Source organism: Stegodyphus dumicola, chromosome 2 (genome assembly GCF_044657685.1).
Source record: "Stegodyphus dumicola isolate Sdum_Otavi_A_Nest chromosome 2, ASM4465768v1".
NCBI lineage: Eukaryota > Metazoa > Arthropoda > Arachnida > Araneae > Eresidae > Stegodyphus > Stegodyphus dumicola.
Window position 1 is genome coordinate 102,017,770 of NC_140769.1, and position 21,667 is coordinate 102,039,436.

The 21,667-nt window shown below is 33.6% G+C and overlaps 1 protein-coding gene and 1 pseudogene across 1 annotated transcript; both read left to right on the plus strand.

Moving 5' to 3' along the window:
• The first annotated feature begins 4,035 nt into the window (after window positions 1–4,035).
• On the plus strand, window positions 4,036–8,483 carry LOC118205822 (uncharacterized). The gene is made up of 2 exons (XM_085810970.1): window positions 4,036–4,462; window positions 4,834–8,483. The coding sequence occupies exons 1-2, from the start codon at window positions 4,201–4,203 to the stop codon at window positions 5,196–5,198; spliced, it is 627 nt and encodes a 208-aa protein (XP_085667096.1). The 5' UTR covers window positions 4,036–4,200; the 3' UTR covers window positions 5,199–8,483.
• On the plus strand, window positions 6,636–8,483 carry LOC118205823 (uncharacterized; annotated as a pseudogene).
• Window positions 8,484–21,667: the final 13,184 nt, after the last annotated feature.

Consider the following 21,667-nt stretch of genomic DNA (forward strand, 5'->3'; position numbering starts at 1 on the left):
TTTTTAAGAATGCGAGCCAGAAATTGGTTTGAAGATAGCCATATCTTGTGTAGAACAGAACTTCTTACCTTAATATCAATTACACAAGTAATAATTATTTAAAAAATGGATTACCAGAGCATTTAATTTAGAACATTTCACATATATTCCCCCCCTCCTGAATGTTATTAGTGAATTCCATAAGGGCAATTTATTTACAACAAAAATAAAAAATTATACAATTCATTGTTTTCATTTACATCTTATAATTTTATACTATATGGTTTTCCTTGTTTATTTAGACACATATAAATAAGGCAAAAACATATAAGGCTTTTAAAAACATATATACTGTAATTTTATATAACTAGAATACAAACTTTTTCGTTTCCCTAAATGCCATTGTGGTGTTTCAGCTGCAGAATGCCATTGTGATGTAGAGTTTACTAAAGTAAATTTAGGGGGGGAAAATGAGAAGAAATCGTATGAATATAAGTATGATTTACTCAAGAATTTGTTCTGACATATTTATACAATCAGAGATAATTTTTTATTTTGCATAATCATAATTAAAAGATAGCATTTAATACCAGTAGGCATTTCATCATTCTCTATAACTGCAAAATTTTCATTGCTTCCATCAGTATTCTGTAATTGTTTACTGAAGATGATCCCTGAAATATAATAAATGTTTACAGAAACAGACATACCTATTGTATAATGCAGTAACAGATTAGTATCAGTTTAACATGTTTTGGGAGCTTGGATACATCTGTTCCAAGAGAAAATTCAAGTGATAAGATGGATAGTGAAGCTAATAACTTTCAGAAAGTTGACAGAATAAAACTGTTATACTATGCTGCTTTGCTCTTTGACTGCTTGAAAACAACAAAGTGAGTAAATCAACAAAATAGATATTTTATCTCCCAAAAAACATTGCAGAAGAGACAGAGTGACATGTGTATCAATTTTACTTACAAGAGATCCATATAAAACAAGACAAAAATTAAAGAAATGATAACTTTTTGTCTATAATATGTTTATTCAAATTCAAACATGAAATCATAATAATTGTAATTCATCAATTTTTGCGTTTTAAAAAGATTTATAAAAATGGTTAAAATTTTGAAATACTAACCAAATTTTGTTGATGATATTGTGCTCTGCAGTCGTCATCTAGGAAAGGAAAAAAAAAATACTTAGTAGAACATTCATCAACACACAACTATTTGAAGAACAGCAGAGAAAACTTCTAAAATTACTAATGTAGGGCAACATCATTTATCATAATATGCATTGATAGAAACATACTGCAATATTAAAAGTAAGCATAATTAACAAGCATATTTCAGTGATGATTTACATTTCCTAAAAATTTTTAAACTTTTGAAATGCACAAATATAATGATACCTAACTCATGCAAACAGATACATATTATCTGTACCCTGTGGAAATTATTTGAACTACATAAAAATGTACTTAATATTTTTATATATTCATATCAAATCTAGATAGCAATATATATATTAAAAATCTGAAAATTCCATTCTTTCAGAATTCTATCATAATTCATTAACAGTGTATTTTTATTTTTAAGAATGGTTAAATGCATTACATTATGTACTTGCATACAAGTAAGCTGTGGTTTGGAAAAGTCTGAATTTTTTTACTAACGTATTCAAACACTTACTATTCAAGGAACGTGGCGTGAAAACTAATGCTGTATTCTAAAAAAATAAAAAAACAAATACATATGTAAAGTTATTAAGAAATATTTATGATAAATATTTATGTTAAGAAATTATTATACAAAAAAATTACAAACATATTCATGATTATTTGAAAATAATGGCACTAGCACCTACCTGTTGGCTTGGAGTATGTATCGCAGAATTTTCTGAAGCTTCCAAAAAATAAAATATTACATAAGACAAAAAAATTTTACAGCAAATGATTTCAAAATAAAAATTTAAAAAATATACTTTTAAAATGAGTTTTAAATTTTTAAATTAATTTTGTAACAACTTACTATTTCCTTCCAGTTTTGTTTGTTCCTGAAGATAAATACAATAGTATATATTACTTAATTAAATTTTAACTATACAGTAATTGAAACTTTAGAAAACTTTTACTTAAAAATTATTTGAAATTTAAAGAATTAAGGTTTTCTGCAGGAAACTGGAAATCTGCTAATGCAAACCAGCTTACACATTTCTTTAAGTTTGCAATTTGTATTATCAATAATAATAAATAAAAGAATGAAATAAGGTAATAAATGGTGTAAATACTGAGATTTAGCCAACAGTAATACCTACCAAACTCGTTAAAGTAAATGTTTAGGATAAAGTGTAAAGTGAATCTGAAACTGGCATATTTTGAAATAGTTAGACATACATACACATTTATTATCAGAAATGGAAAACTAGAAATGAAATTTTATTGTAGTTTAAGTAATTTTTTCCTTTCATTGAAAAACAAATCAAAAATTATGTTTTATAACATATTATTATTTCAATTTCAGTATCAAGGTATTCAAAAACTGCTAGAATAAAAGATATTTTAATACATGACACAGGGAATTAAAAACATTTTAATGTTATTTTTCTAAAAGTCATAATTTTAAGACATTATCTTTACATTTTTGATAAGGCAATAACATTATTACACTTGTTAAAAAGATGTCATGAAATTCACAAACCACCAGAATAGGTTTGAATTATGACAAACATAAAGAATGCTATCTGTTTAAGGAAAGGAGAGCTTTCATGCAGGATCACAAATATTCTTATAAATTACACACATATATATAATTCTTCTGCAGGTGAAAGATGGAAATAGTTTGAGGATTTTCTACAGTTTTTGCCCGTTTGAACTATACAAGAAATTACAGTTTCTCCCATGTTGGATATATTACTTGAATTATAAATGGGACTAAAACCTGCAGTTTTATAACTATATACTTAATTCAAATAAATAATAACAGATTTGTTAAATTTAAATCCAAGCACTCAAAACTAGAAAAAAGTATTCAGTAACTTATAACTATTTTATCAAATGTTTACCAGAAAATTCAGTTATTTATGAATATCATACTCGCTTTTCACATTTATTAATGACATTAATAAGATTTAAAACACCCTGAATATCAGTAATATCTTGAACATCAAACACATGAAAAAAATCTTATTTATATATCTGAAATTAACACATTATAAAATTCAAAAGATGCTTACATTTATTATATATTGTGCACTAGTATCAAATTCTAATGAGGTGATGCCTTCAACGCAAGTCTTCCCTATCAGGGCAAGGACTTTTTCTTCAACATATGAAAGTTTCATATTCGTACTTGGCCCTCCTCCTGTACCGAAATGATTATTTTTTATTTTCGCTGCCTTCTTTTTTGTGCGGCTTTTCAAATCAATCCACTTGTTTTTTACTTATTGTCCGGTCCTTTTGACTCCTAACCCAACAGAGTTCAGAATCTCCGCAATTTCACTCCATGCTTCTTTTTGTTCATTTAAATTAGCGTATGATTTTCCTAATTCTCCACTAACAAGTTCTTTGTAACTCTCAAGAGAATTTACAAGAACTTCCAATTCTCGCATAGAGAAATTACTTGATCTTTGCATGATTTTAACCGAAAACGAGACGCTAATGTTCAAGTTCTCTTCGCTTATCGAACAACGTGAGTTTGTTTACAGGGATACACAATTTCATTGGATAACAGCTTCTGTTCATCGGTTATGCTCTCCTAGCTGGAGAGATAGCTGGTTTCCAACTGCTATTTTGACGTCATCCGTCTCGCAACCGATGACGTCAAAATAGCAGTTGGAAACCAGCTATCTCTCCAGCTAGGGGTAAGGCTCCTATAGTAAAATCCTTAGGAAAACCAGTCGGGATTCTCTTTCCACTCGACAGCAGAAGGGAGAGCGAGTCTGACAGGCGTCTCAAGACGAGAAGAGGAAAATGCTTATCTTCACTGTCATTGGCTGTATACCACGTGACACTCCCGAAACGTTTTAGGCAAAGAATCTGTAAGAGATTCTTTGGTTTTAGGCGCTATTTCTGGTTTTTCGCCAACTGCAATTGTGTTTCTCGCCAATTGTTAGCGGTTTGTTTAAATCAAGGATATTGCTTTTTTTTTATTATCAAAATGGATATGTTTAAATGTAAATCTTGCAGTTCATCTTTTTATGCGAAAAGATATTTGAAAGCGCATGCACAAAGAATACACGAATTTAAATAATAAAGTTGCACCATTTTCGTGTACGTATTGTACGAAGCAATTTTGTACAAAAAATTCTTTAGCTAAACATAGGATACGTATCCATAATATAAGGCGAAGTAATATTAAATGCGGCGAAGACGAATGCCGGGAACTATTTCCTACTACAGGAGATTTAAGATCTCACTTAGAGACTTGCCATAATTACAGCAATATGACCAAATGTATAAAACTGGAGTTTCAAAAAAAGCAAGGTATGCAATGAACTTTTTATTATTTTGTTTTCCTAGTTCAATTATAAATAAGCAAAATATATTGCGTAACTTCTGTATATAGCCCTTAATCTTTTTACATTAAAATTAAATAGCTTCATTAAAGCTAGTTCAGCAATACATTTATTTGAAGAAACACCATATATATGGTATTATTAATTTAAGCTGTTTCAGCACACAAATATGCATTGATTTGAAAAAATTAACAAATTAATTACTTTGAAACATATAATTTCAGAACACTATAGTTTTAACAATTAAGATTATTTTTCTGTGTGGCTGCAATCTGCATATTTTTATTTACTAATCAGATGCCCTTATTATGAAAATTTATACATTTATTTATTTATTAGACTTTTATTCATGGCTATCGGATGAAGAAAGAAAAACAAAGACTCATTTTGTGGTAGATTCATCTGGGCAGAAACATAAAAATTACACCAGGACGCTGTTTTGCTGTAATAGAAGTGGGACATACAAAGCAAAAGGCAAAGGTGAAAGACAGCTAAAAGCACAAGGGACTTCCAAAACAGGTTTCTCTTGCACAGCTACTGTCATACTAAAAGATTTTGGCAATCGTTTTGAAGCTGTATATTTTAAAGAACATTACAAGCATGAAAAATCCCTTTGTCATCTCCCTATTCCTAAACAAGAAAAGCAAAGTATAGCAGGCAAGTTATGTGTTAGACCGTATTTTGATTGTATTAATTTCTCTTAAATAAAACTATAATTACTTATGCAGTTGGAGCCTTTCTAGCTGTCATTAATATACAGGTGGTTCAAAATTCCAAAAGTGAATGAATTTTAATATTAATGAAGTTGATAACGAAAATCATTCATGAAAAATTCAGATTGGGAGAGAAACACGCGAGTGTGAAATTTAAAATTAGGCTTAACAGCAGACTTAATAAAAAATAGCAGACTAAAAATAAAAATTTCAGAGATTTTGTGGAAAACTGTATTTTAGAGTCAAATATTAGAACAGGTGCAGTTATCATAAAATTAATTAGCTGCATTAATGTAAGTAAAAATAAATATTAGAAGTAAAATATACAAAACAGATACTAGTAAATAAATACTAGCTATCCTTTATTATAAAGGCATAAATATAATTTACAATTTAGTCCAACCTAGTTACAAAACTTAAAAGATTTTAGGCATTTTTCTAAATTGTTTGATGTTTCGAATTCTTTTAGGATGTTTTTAATTCTTTCATCCAATTTTACATATGCTTTTTTCCTTGTTATTTCAGGGTCGCCTAATTCTCTGGCTTTCAAATTAAAAGACACTTTTTTGTGTTTCTTCTTTTAGTATTTTAACTAATAAGTGCACAATAGGCTGGTTTCTGCCAGTGATTGTGTTTAATTTAGAATTCCACCTTTCAACAGAATTATTTGTCTTATGATGCTGTCCATGTACATTCCGTATTTTAATGGGCATATTTTGATTTTCCATTCACTACTCAACAAAAGAATCAATGAATGTGGTAAGTTTGTCAATGCTAAAAGCTTTTTCCTATACAATGCTCTAAGTATCATCTACATGTTCTATTGGCAAGTAAGCTAAGGCAGAAATCATTCTACAGACATGTCTTATATCTTCGTTCTCTTTATATTCCTTTGTTACACCCATTTCTCCCCATTCATCTTATGTCACAAACATTGATTAAAATGAAAGTTACAACCGAATATAGTCGAACTGGGAAATTCTAACATACAGCTATTGATGGCTGCGGCTTCAAAATCAAATTTTATAATGTCCGGCTTCTACTTAGGGTACCAACATTTCACTTCCTGAAACATTGCAACTTACGTTGCTTGTGTCTTATAAGGCAGAAATGCAAAAAGCGCTGGATAAATATTGGTCTCAGTTGCTGTACTCCTTAAGTTGATGTTCAAATTTCAAAACACTTACTATTTTATATATTGTTGAAAGAATTGATTAGGGCAATGAAATGTTCATTAAAAAAAATTTTCAGTTGCAAGCTGATATTCTAATATCATACCATTGTTTGCATGGAATTCATATTTAGTAGGTATAAAATAATATAAAATTTTCTTTCATATAAATGAAAAACTTTATTTTGCATATAATATATATAATTTTTATCTCCTAATTATCTTTTTAAATTATTTCAGGTAAATTATTGCAGGGGATGGAAGAGAAACGAATTTTGCAAGATGCAAGATTCTCTTCGAGAGATGATATTGAAACAAAACAGTTAATAACGAGAAAAGACCTGCATAACATTAAGAGGGATTTTGGTCTGAGCATTAATTCTAAAGGATTAATTTTAACAGATGATGAGACAAGTGTTTGGTCCTGGATTAATACGATGTCGCAAATGGAATTCAACCCCGTTCTGATGTATAAACGTCAAGGAGAAAAATATGCAAATGTAAACAAAAATGATTTCATGTTAGCAATAATGACAGAATTTCAAAAAAAAATGTTGATAGAATCTGTATTGATTCTACACATGGAATTTCTGCTTATGGATTTGAACATTGCTTGTCGTTGATAAGTATGAAGAGGGCATACCAGTTGCTTTCTTAATATCATCAACAGTATCAGAAAAAATTTTGGTAAACTTTTTTAACTGCATCAAAAAGATCATTGATATCAAGCCAAAGGTTTTCATGAGCGATGATGCTCCCATGTTCTATAATGCATGGGAGCATACATTTGGTTCTTGCCAAAAATTATTATGTGCTTGGCATGTGGACAGAGCATGGAAAGGTCATTTGAATTTTGTGCCAAAACATAAAAGACAAGCAGTGTACAAAACTTTAAAAACTTTAATGTATGAATTAGATGAAGAAATGTTCAACAAAATGTTAGAAACATTTGAGCAACTATGTGAAGATGAAGACACGTGAGAATTCCATAAATATTTTATGACATACTATTTTGAAAGAGCCAAAATGTGGGCATACTGTTTCAGAAAAGGGGCTAAAATCAACACCAATATGTATGTTGAAACATTTCATCGGAAATTAAAATATATTTATTTAGATGGGAAGAAAACCAAACGGGTTGATAAATGTATCATCGAGTCAATCTTGTCAATGATCAAAAGTTTGACACTTACATAAAATATCAGAAAGGAAAAATAACAAAGAAGACAACAAAAACATTTCAACGTCATAAAGCTGCTGAGCTTTTAAATGCTAACTGTGTAAAAAAAGATGATGTATGGGAAGTTTCATCAGAACTGGGAGAAAATTCTTATAAAATTATCAGAGATCATGTTTGTAATGATTTATGCCTCATAACTTGTAGACTTTGTTCATGCTGTTTAAAAGCTTATAAATGTACATGCCATGATTATTCTATTTTAAATAATATGTGTAAACATATACATTTTGTAATCATGTCTGAAAAAAAGACAGAACCTTATAAAGGCCCTCTAAACAGAATACCTACTAGGAATAATTATGAATCTTTAACAGTATGTAAAACATGCATTAGTGAACTTATTCAATCTTCATTTTCAATTTCTGAAAAATTAAACTGCATTGAAAATATGGACATTAATCTTGCTACACAAATAAAAAAGCATTTAAATGCAATTGAACATTTATTAGAAGTTCCTTTGTTAGATAAAGCACATGCTTCAATTTCAAAAGAACCAACAAATAAAAAAATTGTTCCCCAAAAGAGATTTTATTCAGTTAAAAAACGAAAAGTGTGTAAAAAAGTACAGTTTGGAAATCCTTCAACAGCAGAAAAAAATAATACCAAACCTATTTTATTAAATCAATTAATTGTTAATTCAGATCCCAGCTATGATCATTTGTATTGCAGTGAATTGAATGCCAAAAGTTTAAAAGAAAAGTCACTAAATAATGTTTAAGAAAATTATGCTATTTAAGTATTTTTAAAATTTGTGTATTTATAACAAATTATTTGATTTTTATGTAACTAATCTGGATGTCTCATTTTAATTTAATTATGTATCTTATTATAAATTTAATAAAATTGTTATAACTGTTCTACTGTATATCTAAGCTATGCATTTATCCTATACTTAATCTACGCATACATTAAATCTATTTATAAAGTCATGCTTTATAATAACTATTCTACTGTAAATGTGAATTACACATTTATCATATACATAATCATTGTCCAGTTAGGTGATAGGATTGTTGATGTTTCTTTAAATAATGAGTCCAGATAAGCAGGATGGTATGAACAATTTATTAGGAGAATAGGCACAATACTATTACACACAGAACAAAAATAGCTGAAAACAAATCAAGGAGAATAGGGATATTTAGCAATTCACTTTTAGCTCATGGAATAAATTCTAAAGTTTCCTAAATCACTCTCTCAGGATAAACACTAACTTGTAATTCAGCTAAATGCAAAGTCTGGCACCTGATTCACAAGCTCTCTTGTTCTCAGACCCGTATTTATACTCTGCAGGATGTGTTATGCAAGATAAATGCAAAGTTCGTTATGACACGAAAACCTATTTTCGAAGCCCTGTGACCAATTCATCCAGAAGTTTCTAGAGCCATGCGGCAACAGGCATCTCAAGATAGATAACGCAAAATGCTTATCTTTACTGTCATTGACTATATCACATGACAGTCCTGAAACGTTTTTGGCTCTATTTCTAGTTCTCCAACTGCGTATCTCGTCAATTGTTAGCAGTTTGTTTATATCAAAGAGCTTGCACTTCGCTTTCTTTCTTTTTGCTTTTATTACTGAGATGGATATTTAAACATATCCATATTATATAGATATTTAAACGTAATGCAAATCTTGCAGTGCATCTTTCTATGTGATGAGATATTTAAAAGCACATAAACGTATGCACAAAGATACCGTCGCTAAAGTTACGCCATATTCGTCATCAATTTTAAGCAAACACAGAATATGCATTCATAACGTAATGTGAAAAAAATATTAAATTCACTGAAGTAGGATGTCTAGAACTGTTTCTCACCACAGGAGATTTAAGACCTCCTTTTAAGTTACAAGACCTCTTTTTCACTTTTAAGTTAGTTTTAAGTCACATTAAGATTAAAGACTCACCATAATTATAATAACATGACAAAATGTATGAAACTTAGAGTTCCATAAAAAACAAGGTTTGTAATGATCTTTTCCTTATTTTGTTCTTTAGTTCAATTATAAATAAGAAAAATATATTACGTGACTTCTGTATATAGCCCTTAAACTTTTTATATTCAAATTAAATAGTTTAATGAATACGGTGTTATTCATTAAAGCTATTTCAGCACACACATTTATTTGAAAAAACATATATATGGTATTATTAATTTAAGCTGTTTCAGCACACAAATATACATTTATTTGAAAAAATTAGCATACATTAATTACTATAAAACTTATAATTTCAGAACACTATAGTTTTAACAACTAAGATTATTTTTCTGTGTGGGTGCAATTTGTATATTTTTATTCTAATGTCTTATAAAAATTTAACAAAAAATGCAACTTATTTTTTTTATCTACTGCCATGTATAATTTGTTGTACTACTTGTTCCTTAATATGGAAAAGTTGTTATAAAAGTGCACAGTATGGCTCATAATTTGATTTCAATGTCTCACTTTAACTTTTTTTTTTTTTTTTTTTTTTTTTTGGGTCTTTTGACCAGGAGAATTTATTATGAATTATTATTATTGTTTTACATATATTATTATTAGTTACTGATGAAGATCAATAATGGTTTTGGTTTGGTTTATTTAATTACGGCTATCTGCCTAAGGGAAGGGATGCCTTCGTGGAGGACTTTCTAAGGGAAACTGGCTCATATACACGTTACACATGGGAAAAACCATGAAAACACCCATGCAGCCAGCCCGTTCGCAGGATTCGAACCTCGGACCGAACTACCAGTGTTCAGTGTCTTAACCGCTCGTCCTCTGGTGGGCTATATGAAATAACGAAAATTTGCTATCTTTGCTTTATTTCCAGCATAAATGCAAGTGTTTATTTTAGGAAAATAAAGCTGAATAAAATTTGTATATTTTTGCTAATTTTTTGAAAGATAATTTTAACTATTTCATTTGTATTATGGAGAATAACGAGAATGAAACAAGTAAAAACCTTTCATCAGATAACAAATAAGCGAAGATGCCAAATTTGAATATTAAGCGATAAAAAATTTAGAGAGCACACTACTCATACTTATCTCAGATGTTAAAAATCTGTTGGTTTATATAAAAAGTTGACTAATACTTAATACAGAATACTATAACAATGCAAGCACTGACATAGTTTTCATAACCCTACATTTAAAAAACATTATAATTTAAAGATATAGCTTTTCCTGAAAATATACCATAAAGTACCACATTTAACCAATTTGTTACAAGCTTGATACCATGTGAGCAAACTTCAAACTGCATATCAGTTAGATTAAAAATGAAGAACAAGAACTGAATATGAATAAGGTACTAAATTTTTAAAAGTCTATAATATAAACAGGCTAAATGAAATAATGCATAAGTGTATATTAAAGTATTTATGGTATTAATTTTAGAAAAACACCTATTGACTCAGGAAAGTTTCGTGAAATTTAAACCAAGTACTGAAGTTGCATTCATGCCAAAATGAAACCACACTTTTTATATGCTCGTATTTTATTGTGGAATGTAAATACAAGTAATCAGGAATACAATGAATTCACAATATTGAAAAATCACAGGTGGACATGAAGAATAATCTTACGAACACTCTATAAAACTGCTTTTAATTTTTATACAACATATGAAATTACCTTGAATTATAGAAGAAAGGTAGTTGAACAAATATGAAAATGAGATTTCATAACCAGGATAACTTCATGCAAAATTAAGAAAGCAGCTGCTAGAAATATTGATACTCTTCTGTTATGAGGATTGATTGTATGTATGTATATACATGTGCATGTCTATTTGTGTGTGTATGGATACATATATATATGCACATGCAAAATATATATACCAATTGTGGCCAATGTGCGGCTCGCGAGCCTTATACGGCTCTTGCAGGCAATTTGTGCAGCTCATGCATATAAAATATATGTATGAAATATGGTAAACTAAAACTATTCAGTGTCCAAAAGGAAGTAATTAATTAGTTTAGACTCTTTTTACAAAGTTATCAGGGATTTCTTTCTATTTAAAACCTCCTCCACTACTTCTATAATGATGTAAATAGGAACTTGTGGCTTTTAGAAAATTTAGATGCAGCTCTCGAACATTCCTGAATTCAAACGTGCTTACTGAAATGAAGTTTGGCCAACTCTGATATATACATTTCTGAATCTGGTTCCGATAACAGAACAGGGCCAAAGTATCTTGTGAAAGAATATATATTGAAATGCCTCACATTATTAAGTGAAATGGATTTGAAAAAAAAAAAAAGGTACAAAAGTTGTATCTTCAAAATAAACAATATGTTAATATGTAATTCCTTAACATCAGAAAACATACTGACAAATTATCAATAACATAAATGATATTCTAATGGAAATTATAAGTAGTAGTAGTAGTAGTAGTTTTATGGCGCAAAGCTCAATAGGCCATATGCGCCAAACACGGGATTCTTTTTTTTAACATACAAACTAAAGGAACAAAAAATATAAAGACAACAGCACACTTTTAAAATCGAGGCAAGTAAAAAGATATTTAAATGATGGGATGAAAATGCTGATTATAACTTTGATAATGAGAGATGCAGTATAGATATAAAATCCTAAAACATCTGATTAATTAAAATTCCAACATAAAATCTCAGGACAAAAATCAAATTAAATAATAGAAACCTGTTTCCTTGAGGTAGTGAAACAAATTATTATTGACCTCTCTTCCGATTAAACGGTCGAGAGGCAGGTCGCAGCTATTAAAATACTTTTCACGAAGATTATTAAAATATGAACATTCAATTAAAATGTGATAAACTGAAAGACAAACATTACAAGTTGCACAAATAGGCTCGTTCTCAGCTTTCAGAAGGTAGTTATGTGTCACTCTACTGTGACCAATTCTAAGGCGAGTCAAAAGAACTTCCTCCCTGCGATTGCTAGTAGTATCCCAATGCTCTATTTTAGGCTTCACCCTTCTCAACTTGTTATGAAGTTGAAGGTCCCAAAGTTGCTGCCATTTCTTTCGGATCTTCTCTTTTATGACACAACGGATATCTTTAAAAGGGATGAGGCGGCCGGACATTTCAACAGCAGATTTCGCTGCGATATCAGCCAGCTCATTGCCCTTTATTCCTGTATGTCCGGGGACCCAGCAGTACAGAAGTTCAAATCCACGACATTTCAATTTAATATTCAACTTGAGAACATCCACTATCACAGGATTCTCAGTGCTAGAAAAGGATTCTAAAGCTTTCAATGCACTGTAGGAGTCCGTATATACAATGAATTTTCGATGGTGCAGCGTTGAGATGTACAAAAGCGCATAATATATGGCAGTCAGTTCGGAGGTTAAGACAGAGGAAGCGTCGTGTAAACGTCTGCCTTCCATGTGGTCACCAATTATACATGACATGCCAACATGGCAAGCTGACTTAGAGCCATCCGTATATATGGGAACATAACTCCTGTAACTCTGCCTGTGATCAGCAAAAATTTGTCTGTAGATGCTCTCATCAGTAGTTGTTTTTCCGTAATTGTGGAAAATGTCAAGAAGGTGGATTAGTGCATTTTCCCAAGGTGCAATTTCAAAATGCTGTACTGCCTGTGGGGAAATATCAAACAGGGAGAATTCTTCAATGAGGTGACGAACTCTAACAGGAAAAGAAGGCACACAGGATGGACGTGCCTCAAATAAAAGGTCACAGCTATTTTCACATATACACAAGTTATAAGGATGGTCAGGTTGAGATAAAATATTAAAATAGCGTAAAAGAGACAACTCCTCACGCCTCAAACGGAGTGATGGCTCGTGACAGTCAACATAAAGGCTCTGCACAGGAGATGTCCTGAAGGCTCCAGAACAAATCCGCAGAGCCTGATGATGAACAGGATCTAGTTTTAACAACACTGAAGACCGGGCAGATCCGTAAACAACTGAGCCGTAGTCCAGTTTAGAGCGAATTAGAGCTCTGTAAATGCGAAGCATGGAGCAACGCTCTGCACCCCAGGAGGTGTTCGCCAGGACTTTTAAGATATTTAGAACTTTGGTACACTTTTTTCTCAAGTTTAAGACATGAGGAAGGAAAGTCAATTTTCGGTCGAACATCACCCCTAAAAATTTTACTTCAGGTGCAACTGGAATTACAGACCCATTGAGGTATAATTCCGGCTCAGGATGGAGACCTCGCTTTTTACAAAAATGCACGCACACAGTCTTCTGTTTCGAAAACGTAAATCCTTGTCTTTTTGCCCATTCCTGGATCCTGTTCAAAGCGATCTGGAGCTGTCTCTCTACATGTCTCATATCCACACCTCTACAGCTAATTTGTAGATCATCAACATATAAAGAACCTGAAATGGTGGGAGGAAGTTGTTTTAATACAGAATTTATTTTTAGGCTGAAAAGAGTTACACTGAGCACACAGCCTTGAGGCACACCCTCTTCTTGTTCAAAAACATCAGACAAAACAGAGCCTATCCTTACTTGAAAAGTTCTAGCGTTCAGGAAATTCTGAATGAAATTTGGTAGGTTGCCGCGCAAGCCACTCTCGTGAAGATCGCAAATTATACCGTATCTCCATGCCTTATCATAGGCTTTCTCTATATCGAAGAAAATTGAGACAAGGTGATTTCTTCTTACAAAAGCTTTTCGAATGGATGTCTCTAAGAGGAGCATATTATCTACGGTTGTTCTCCCCTTTCGAAAACCACTTTGATAAGGCGATATAATATTATTCTTTTCCAAGAAGTAGACTAGGCGGCTGTTTACCATCTTTTCAAACAGTTTGCAAACACAGCTGGTAAGGGCAATTGGCCGATAGTTCGAGGGATTCCTCGGGTCTTTCCCTGGCTTCGCAATAGGAATGACAATAGCTCTCCTCCATGCACTGGGAAATGTACGCTCCTTCCACACTCTATTGTAAAGTGTGAGAAGGGCACTCAGTGACTTACAGGACAGATGCTTTAGCATTTCATAATACACGCCATCCAGACCCGGACAAGACCTATGTGTCTGCAACAAAGCTCTCTTTAGTTCAACCATAGTAAAGTCTCTATTGTACGGCTCAAAGTTGGAAGAGTTGAAAGCGATGGGATTTTTCTCAGAGCGTTGCTTGATAGAAAGAAATGCAGGTGAGTAATTTCGGCTGGAAGAAACGGCAGCAAATGTCTCACCAATTGTATTTGCAATTTCTTCTATGGAGCTAATCACTCGGCCATCTTTTTCCAGAAAGGAAAGTGAGTGGCCTTTGTACATTCCGCATGCTTTTCGAACTCTTTCCCAAACCCGCTTACTAGGCGTAGAGGATGTTATTGAGGACACATATGAAATCCAGGAATCCCTCTGGCTCTGCCTTCTTACTTTCCGTGCATTTGCTTTGGCTCTTTTAAAAGCTATGAGGTTTCGCAGAGTAGGATATCTACGAAAAATACCCCATGCTTTTTTCTGTTTTTTCAGTGCTTCATGACAGTCGCGATTCCACCACGGTTTCGAATATTTTAGTGTTTTTCCTGATGTTCTAGGAATCGAAAGCATAGCTGCCTGAATAATAGTATTAGTAACAGCTTCAACAGCGTCATCGATATGCACACCTTCTACCATTTCCTCTGTCAGCTCTGCAACGGAAGAGAAGAGTTCCCAGTCTGCCCTGTCCAGGATAAAACGAGGGACTCTCGACACGGGGTTTGCTCCTCTTCGTGCAAGAGACACAAAAATAGGATAATGATCGCTGTTGTACAGGTCATTTCCGACACTAAAAGTGCAAAATGGCAACAGAGATGGTGAACAGATGGCAAGATCGAGAGCGTGGAATGTCCTTGAAGGCTCATGGAAGTACGTATCTTGCCCATTATTTAGGAGACAAAGGCTATGATCTTCGATCATCTGCTCTATTTGTCTTCCTCGGCAATTTGTATCTTTACTTCCCCAGAGTGGACTATGGCCGTTAAAATCTCCTATTATGATAAAAGGCTCAGGCAGCTGCTCTATTAGATTATTTAAATCTTGCTGATAAATGTGCTCATTTGGAGGCAAATACAAAGAAACAAATGAAACAATAATATCAAAATTTATTTGAGTAGCGACAACTTGGAGGGATGTCGTCAAAGGAAGTACATTTGAGGGATAATCCAGTGAGGAGAGGAGACCTACACCTCCACTGGCACGCTCACCTGCAATGTTATCCTTCCTGACGAAAGAAAACCTCCGAAGTTTTGCATGGTGTTCGTGTTTCAAATTTGTTTCCTGTATTGCTAAGCACACAGGATGATACACATTTATTATAGATTTGATGTCAAGGAAATTTCGGTGGAAACCGCGACAGTTCCATGACATGAGGGTGGCCATTATGAATGGTTTTTGTTTTTTCTGTGCTGTTCTTTTGTTTTTCGTGGAAGTAGATGCCTGGGAACTTCTAGACCCTCTTCTACTTCCATAAAGTCTGAATCCGCAGATTCAGAAATCATCTCATCAAAAGAGCTATTGCTGTGACTTCTATTTTTATTGGATATTTTATGTGTAGAAGTTTTGGGCTTACTTTGAATAACTGTTTCTTTCTTTTGTACTATATGGGTTGCATTTTCTTTTTGCTTGTTGGATGTAGACGGATGGGTTTTATTTGCTAGGGTCTGTGTGCCTATTGATGTTTGGGTGGCGACTGTACGAGATGATTTTACAGCACTGGCGTATGATGTATTTGGTCGAAGCTGTGTGCTCTGGACTAATCTTCTGGCTTCGGCATATGAGATGTTCCTCGTAAACTTTGCAGTCTGCACTTCTTTTTCCAATTTCCATTTTGGGCAGAGGCGTGAAAATGCTGGGTGCTCACCCTTGCAATTTATACAAAGAGGCGCAGCGGTACAATTTTCAGAATCGTGGCCAATCTGTGAGCATCGAGCGCATGTAAGGCTGCCACGACAAGACGTCTTAGAATGGCCGAAACGCTGGCATTGGAAACATCGCATAGGGTTTGGAATATAAGGTCTTACAGGAATATTTAGATATCCGGCCTTAATATTCTTAGGCAGATCAGGCGTGTTGAAGGTAAGGATCACGTGTTTCGTGTCTATCAACTTACCTTCTTTACGCATCTTGATCCGCCTTACACCGCAGACATTTTGTTCGGAGAGCTCAGAAGCGATCTCTTCTTCAGAAACATACAGAAGGTCGAATTCTGAGATTACACCCCGACAATAGTTGAGTGACTTATGTGGTGTTACAGTCACATTCGCTTGCCCAAGTTTAGTTATCTGAAGTAAAGAAGCAGACTGGGTGGCTGAGGTTGTATCAATAAGCAAGTCTCCGGAGCGGAGACGCTTTATATTTCTCGGCTTACCAATACAGGACTGGATGTATTTGTTTATTACGAAAGGAGACATCTTATGCATTTCGCCAGAAGGACTAGAGATGACTAGGAAACGGGGAATATTGTTATGATTTTTTTCATTTGTATCTGTACGTAATTTTTTTGCAGTAGACTTTTCAGAAGTAGGTTGAGTGAGTGGTTTAGCAGTAGACGTTTCAGAAATAGGTTGAATGACTGGTTTAACAGTAGATGTTTCAGAACTAGGTTGAGTGACTGGTTTAGGAGTAGAAGTTTCAGAACTAGGTTGAGTGACAGGAGTGATTTGAGTGACTTGAGTGACAGGATTGACTTGAGTGACTGGAGTTACCTCGAAATCTTTTATTAAGTAAATATGAGAAGCCATAGTGAAAGAATAAAGATTCGGGTCCGACGGCCCCGCCCACCACGGAGCCCAACAAGGGAACACAGATTCCTGTGTTAGGGCTAGCCGGACCTATACGCAAACTGAAGCCCCACAGTCGGCTTTCCCGAAAGCAGGTACTCCCGAGAGCTTGACCCCAAGCCACTGACACAAGGACTAGTGACCAGCCGATTGACACCCGTGAGGACGACTAAGGTGCCTCCCGTTTAGCTGAAGCAGAGGCCAAAGCAGTGTGTTGGGGACAGTACCTCGCCCCTCAACTACCAGGACCCTCCTTTCCAGCGACACGGGTCTCCACGCACGGCAAACACGTGGGCAGTTTTCTCCCCACTTGAAAACTAGAAACAAGGTCTGTTCCAGCCTCTCGTGACGAGCCCCAAACTCCGTAGAGAGAAACCACAAGGGAGAAGGGAAGGGAAAAAGATCCAGCCAAGAGGAGAGGAGACAGAAAAGAGGATAGATCACTGGGGCTCCAGGATCGTGACACCCGTCTCACCAAGAAGATGATCCCCTGAAGGGCTAGGGTACCTCGGGATTGCCACACCCGTACTCACAAAAGTGAGCCCCCTGAGGGATAAAATTATAAGTAGATACACTTATAACTATTAAACCAGTCTGCAGTTATAAAATATAGCAATTTTAATTTTGACATCAGTTGCAAAAGTATTGCATAGCAGAAATATACTTTAATTCACAATGGCATTACCATAATATTCCTGTCATTGCAACTTACTTATTATAATACAAACTCAGTTATTTCAAATCAATTTCTATATAATTCCTGTGTAATATAGTACTTCAAATATACTGTTTGGTATGCCTGTTCACACTTGAATTCTTAATTTTGTTTTATAATTCATTAGTTATGACCGGAGAAATGCATGTATTAGTTCAACTCATTGCAAACTTTTATTCATAATCATGAACAGCACTAAAAACTTATACAGAAAAAATTACAGACGTCCACCTTCAGCACATCCCACACCAACACATGTGGTGAACGAAAAAACACATGGTCAACAACTCTTTAGTCAATGTTACAGTTACATATGAAAATTTAAAAACAATAACACAGCAAAACAAAAATGTTCTGAAAATTCACACACTTAATTTTAAAAAATTAAATGCACATTATTACAGTTATTAGCAATGACAAATAATTATTACACTTTTCTTTCATAATTTAAATCGATTTTTTTACCAATGTCTGGGCTATCACCAGGCCACTGAAATGCTAAGTTCAAATCCAATGTATTGGACTGGTGCAGCCATCTACTGACAAGATAGTGAAATGCAAAGTGTTCTAACATTACTCCCTCACCAGTAACTAAGTTACGATACTTAAATTGCATTGGTAAGGTCAATAATCAAATAACGTGATCACTACATCTCATGATCAAAATGCACTCCATGTATAAAAGAATGAATTTCTAAGCTTGCATCTGGTTCTGAATTGTAAGGTTATAGTAAATTAAAATACAAATAATAATTAAGGTAGCTGGAACTTCAAGATATATCACTAATCTTTTTTGTTCCATGCTGGAAATCCACATAATTGTAGATACCACATTCAATATTCTATACATTCATTATACATTTCATTATTATATCTCAAAGTTAATATATACATACATACTCCATATCTGGGCTTAACTGAACAATTCAATGACATGCTTTCAGTGACATGAAAATAGTTAACACCAATAAAAATCTGATCAGTATTACTAAAATTTTCACATTTCATAGCAGGTATTTTAAACACCAAATGCACTTTTCTTATTTTACTCACTCCTGACTGACTCAATGCAACACTGTCCTGAATATACACCTTAGCAACTAATATTCTTTGAAAATTATTAGTTTTCTGAAAAACAGGTATTAGTATTGCATTAAGCTGCAGCTGGATAGAAATTATATTTGCTCTAAAGCTCATATATGCCTAATACCAACATGATTAGAACACTACTTATTTACATACAGCTCAAATTCTTAATTTTCAATACTGCAATCTAACATTAACAAATTAGTGAAAAAGACATATCTCATAATACATAGATATATGTGCACTACACTATATAGCACTGAAATATTCTAACTGAAACAATAATTGTATTTTATAAGATAGCTTCTAAGGAGGTAATGCAGATGTTATGCCTAAGCAAAAACACACTGTATTCCAAAACACAATAATACCAACCCTTACAGCTATTACATGCATATAAAATTTGAAGCAAAAATTTCTAGAACAGTAAAAACAATATGGAAAGTATATCTGAATATATTTATGAACAGTAATATATTGCTCAATATCTACACCACTATGACTCTGGTATATTACAGAAGATACATAAATTAGAAATTATAAAATCAGTATACATTATTGTGAAGGAGATAAATACGATATGACATTAGCCTTAATTGGGGAAGTAGATCATGAATAATAATATTTGCAGTAACAAGAGATAAGAGTTGTGATTGAGTTTTAAGTTCGAAACCTAACAGGAAGTTTTATTTCTCTACCACAACGAGTGTTTGTTGGGAAATTACTATGATGCATTTCCTTTGAGGATCCACCATTGACATCGTCGTCAAGAAGCTGATTCGGTAGTTCTGGCATGCTATCTGCATTCATAAGGTAAGCAGGTTTCAGCCTATCAATAGAGATGTTAACATCTTTTTCTTTAATATGCACAGAATAATACTTATCATGTCTTTCTGCTACAGGAAATGGGCCATCATATGCAGGCTCTAGTGGTTTTTTCACCCGATCAACTCGAACGAACACATGAGTACAGGTCCTTAAATCTCTATGTACAAAAACTTTTTGATAAGATTGACATGTATCTGCAGACTTCATTGGCTTTACTAGGGCCATCTGCTGCTGCAGATTGTACACAAATGTGTCAGGTTCAACGTGGACACTGGGTTTTTCAAAAAATTCACCAGGAAGCCTGATATTGGTACCATATACCATTTGAGCAACAGAATAGTTTGTACCATCTCTGATAGCAGCTCTTAAACCCAACAAAATAGTGGGTAGCATATCACTCCATTTTACATTATTGTGAGCTTTTATTGCAGCCTTTAGTGTCCTGTGAAAGCGCTCTATTTTCCCATTACATTGGGGATGATAGGGCGTTGTATGCAGAAGTTTAGCACCACAAATAGCAGCAAGATTTTTAAACATTTGGGAGGTAAACTGGCGACCTTGGTCAGTTACAATACACTGTGGCACTCCAAATCTGCTCACCCAATGGTCATAAAAAGCTTTACTCACCAGTTCTGCAGTGATCTCTTCTAATGGAACTACCTCCATCCAACAGGAAAATCTATCAATACATGTTAGACAGTAAATTTTACCATTAGATGGTGGCAAAGGCCCAATCAAATTAATATGGATGATGCTAAATCTGGCATCAGGTTCTTGATATGTGCCAAAGGTCGATTTGGTGTGTCTTGTTACTTTAACTTTCTGGCACTGCAGACAAGCTCTAGCCCAATCACTTGCTTGTTTCTTCATCCTGGGCCATACAAATCTGGCAGTTATCTGTTTTACAGTGGATCTGACACCAGGATGTGCAAAACTATGGATATGATCAAAAATTTTCTTGCGAAAACTTTGAGGTACATATGGGCGAATATTGCTAGCTGAAGTATCACACCATAGGACATTTTTAGATTGTAGTACATATTCCTTGAAAATTAATGAGGTGTTACTTGCAACTAATTCTTTCAACTCAGAGTCATTCTGTTGTGCCTTTGCAATTTCTTCATAATCAATTACAGATATCTCTTCAATTCTGGAGAGAGTATCTGCTACAATATTGTTCTTTCCACTAATGTGCTGTATATTTGTAGTAAACTGGGAGATGTACTGTAATTGACGCAGCTGCCTAGGTGAAGCTTTATCATTCTTTTGCTTGAATGCAAAAATCAGTGGTTTATGATCAGTGAAAATTTGAAAATCTCGTCCTTCCAGCATGTATTTAAATTGCTTCACAGAGAGATATATTCCAAGCAATTCACGATCATATGTACTGTATTTTCTTTGAGCCCCATTTAGCTTCTTTGAATAAAATGCAACTGGTTTCCAGTTACCATCTTCATACTGTTGCAAAACTGAACCAATTGCCCAATCTGAGGCATCAGTGCACAGAGATAATGGACATTCAGACTTTGGATAACTTAACAGGGCAGTATTAGCCAAGTCAGTTTTGCACTTCTCAAATTGCTTTATGCTTTCTTCAGTCCAAGGTACTTTACTTTTATCTTTTTTCTTTGCTCCCTTAAGCATTTCATGTAGCATGGCCTGGGTCTGCGCTGCATCTTTCAAGTACCTCCTATAAAAATTTACCAT

Coding starts and splice junctions, on each gene's coding strand:
- LOC118205822 (XM_085810970.1), top strand. CDS start 4,201: ATGCACAAAGAATACACGAATTTAAATAATAAAGTTGCACCATTTTCG. Junction 4,463..4,833: donor GGAGTTTCAAAAAAAGCAAG/GTATGCAATGAA, acceptor TTTATTTATTAG/ACTTTTATTCATGGCTATCG.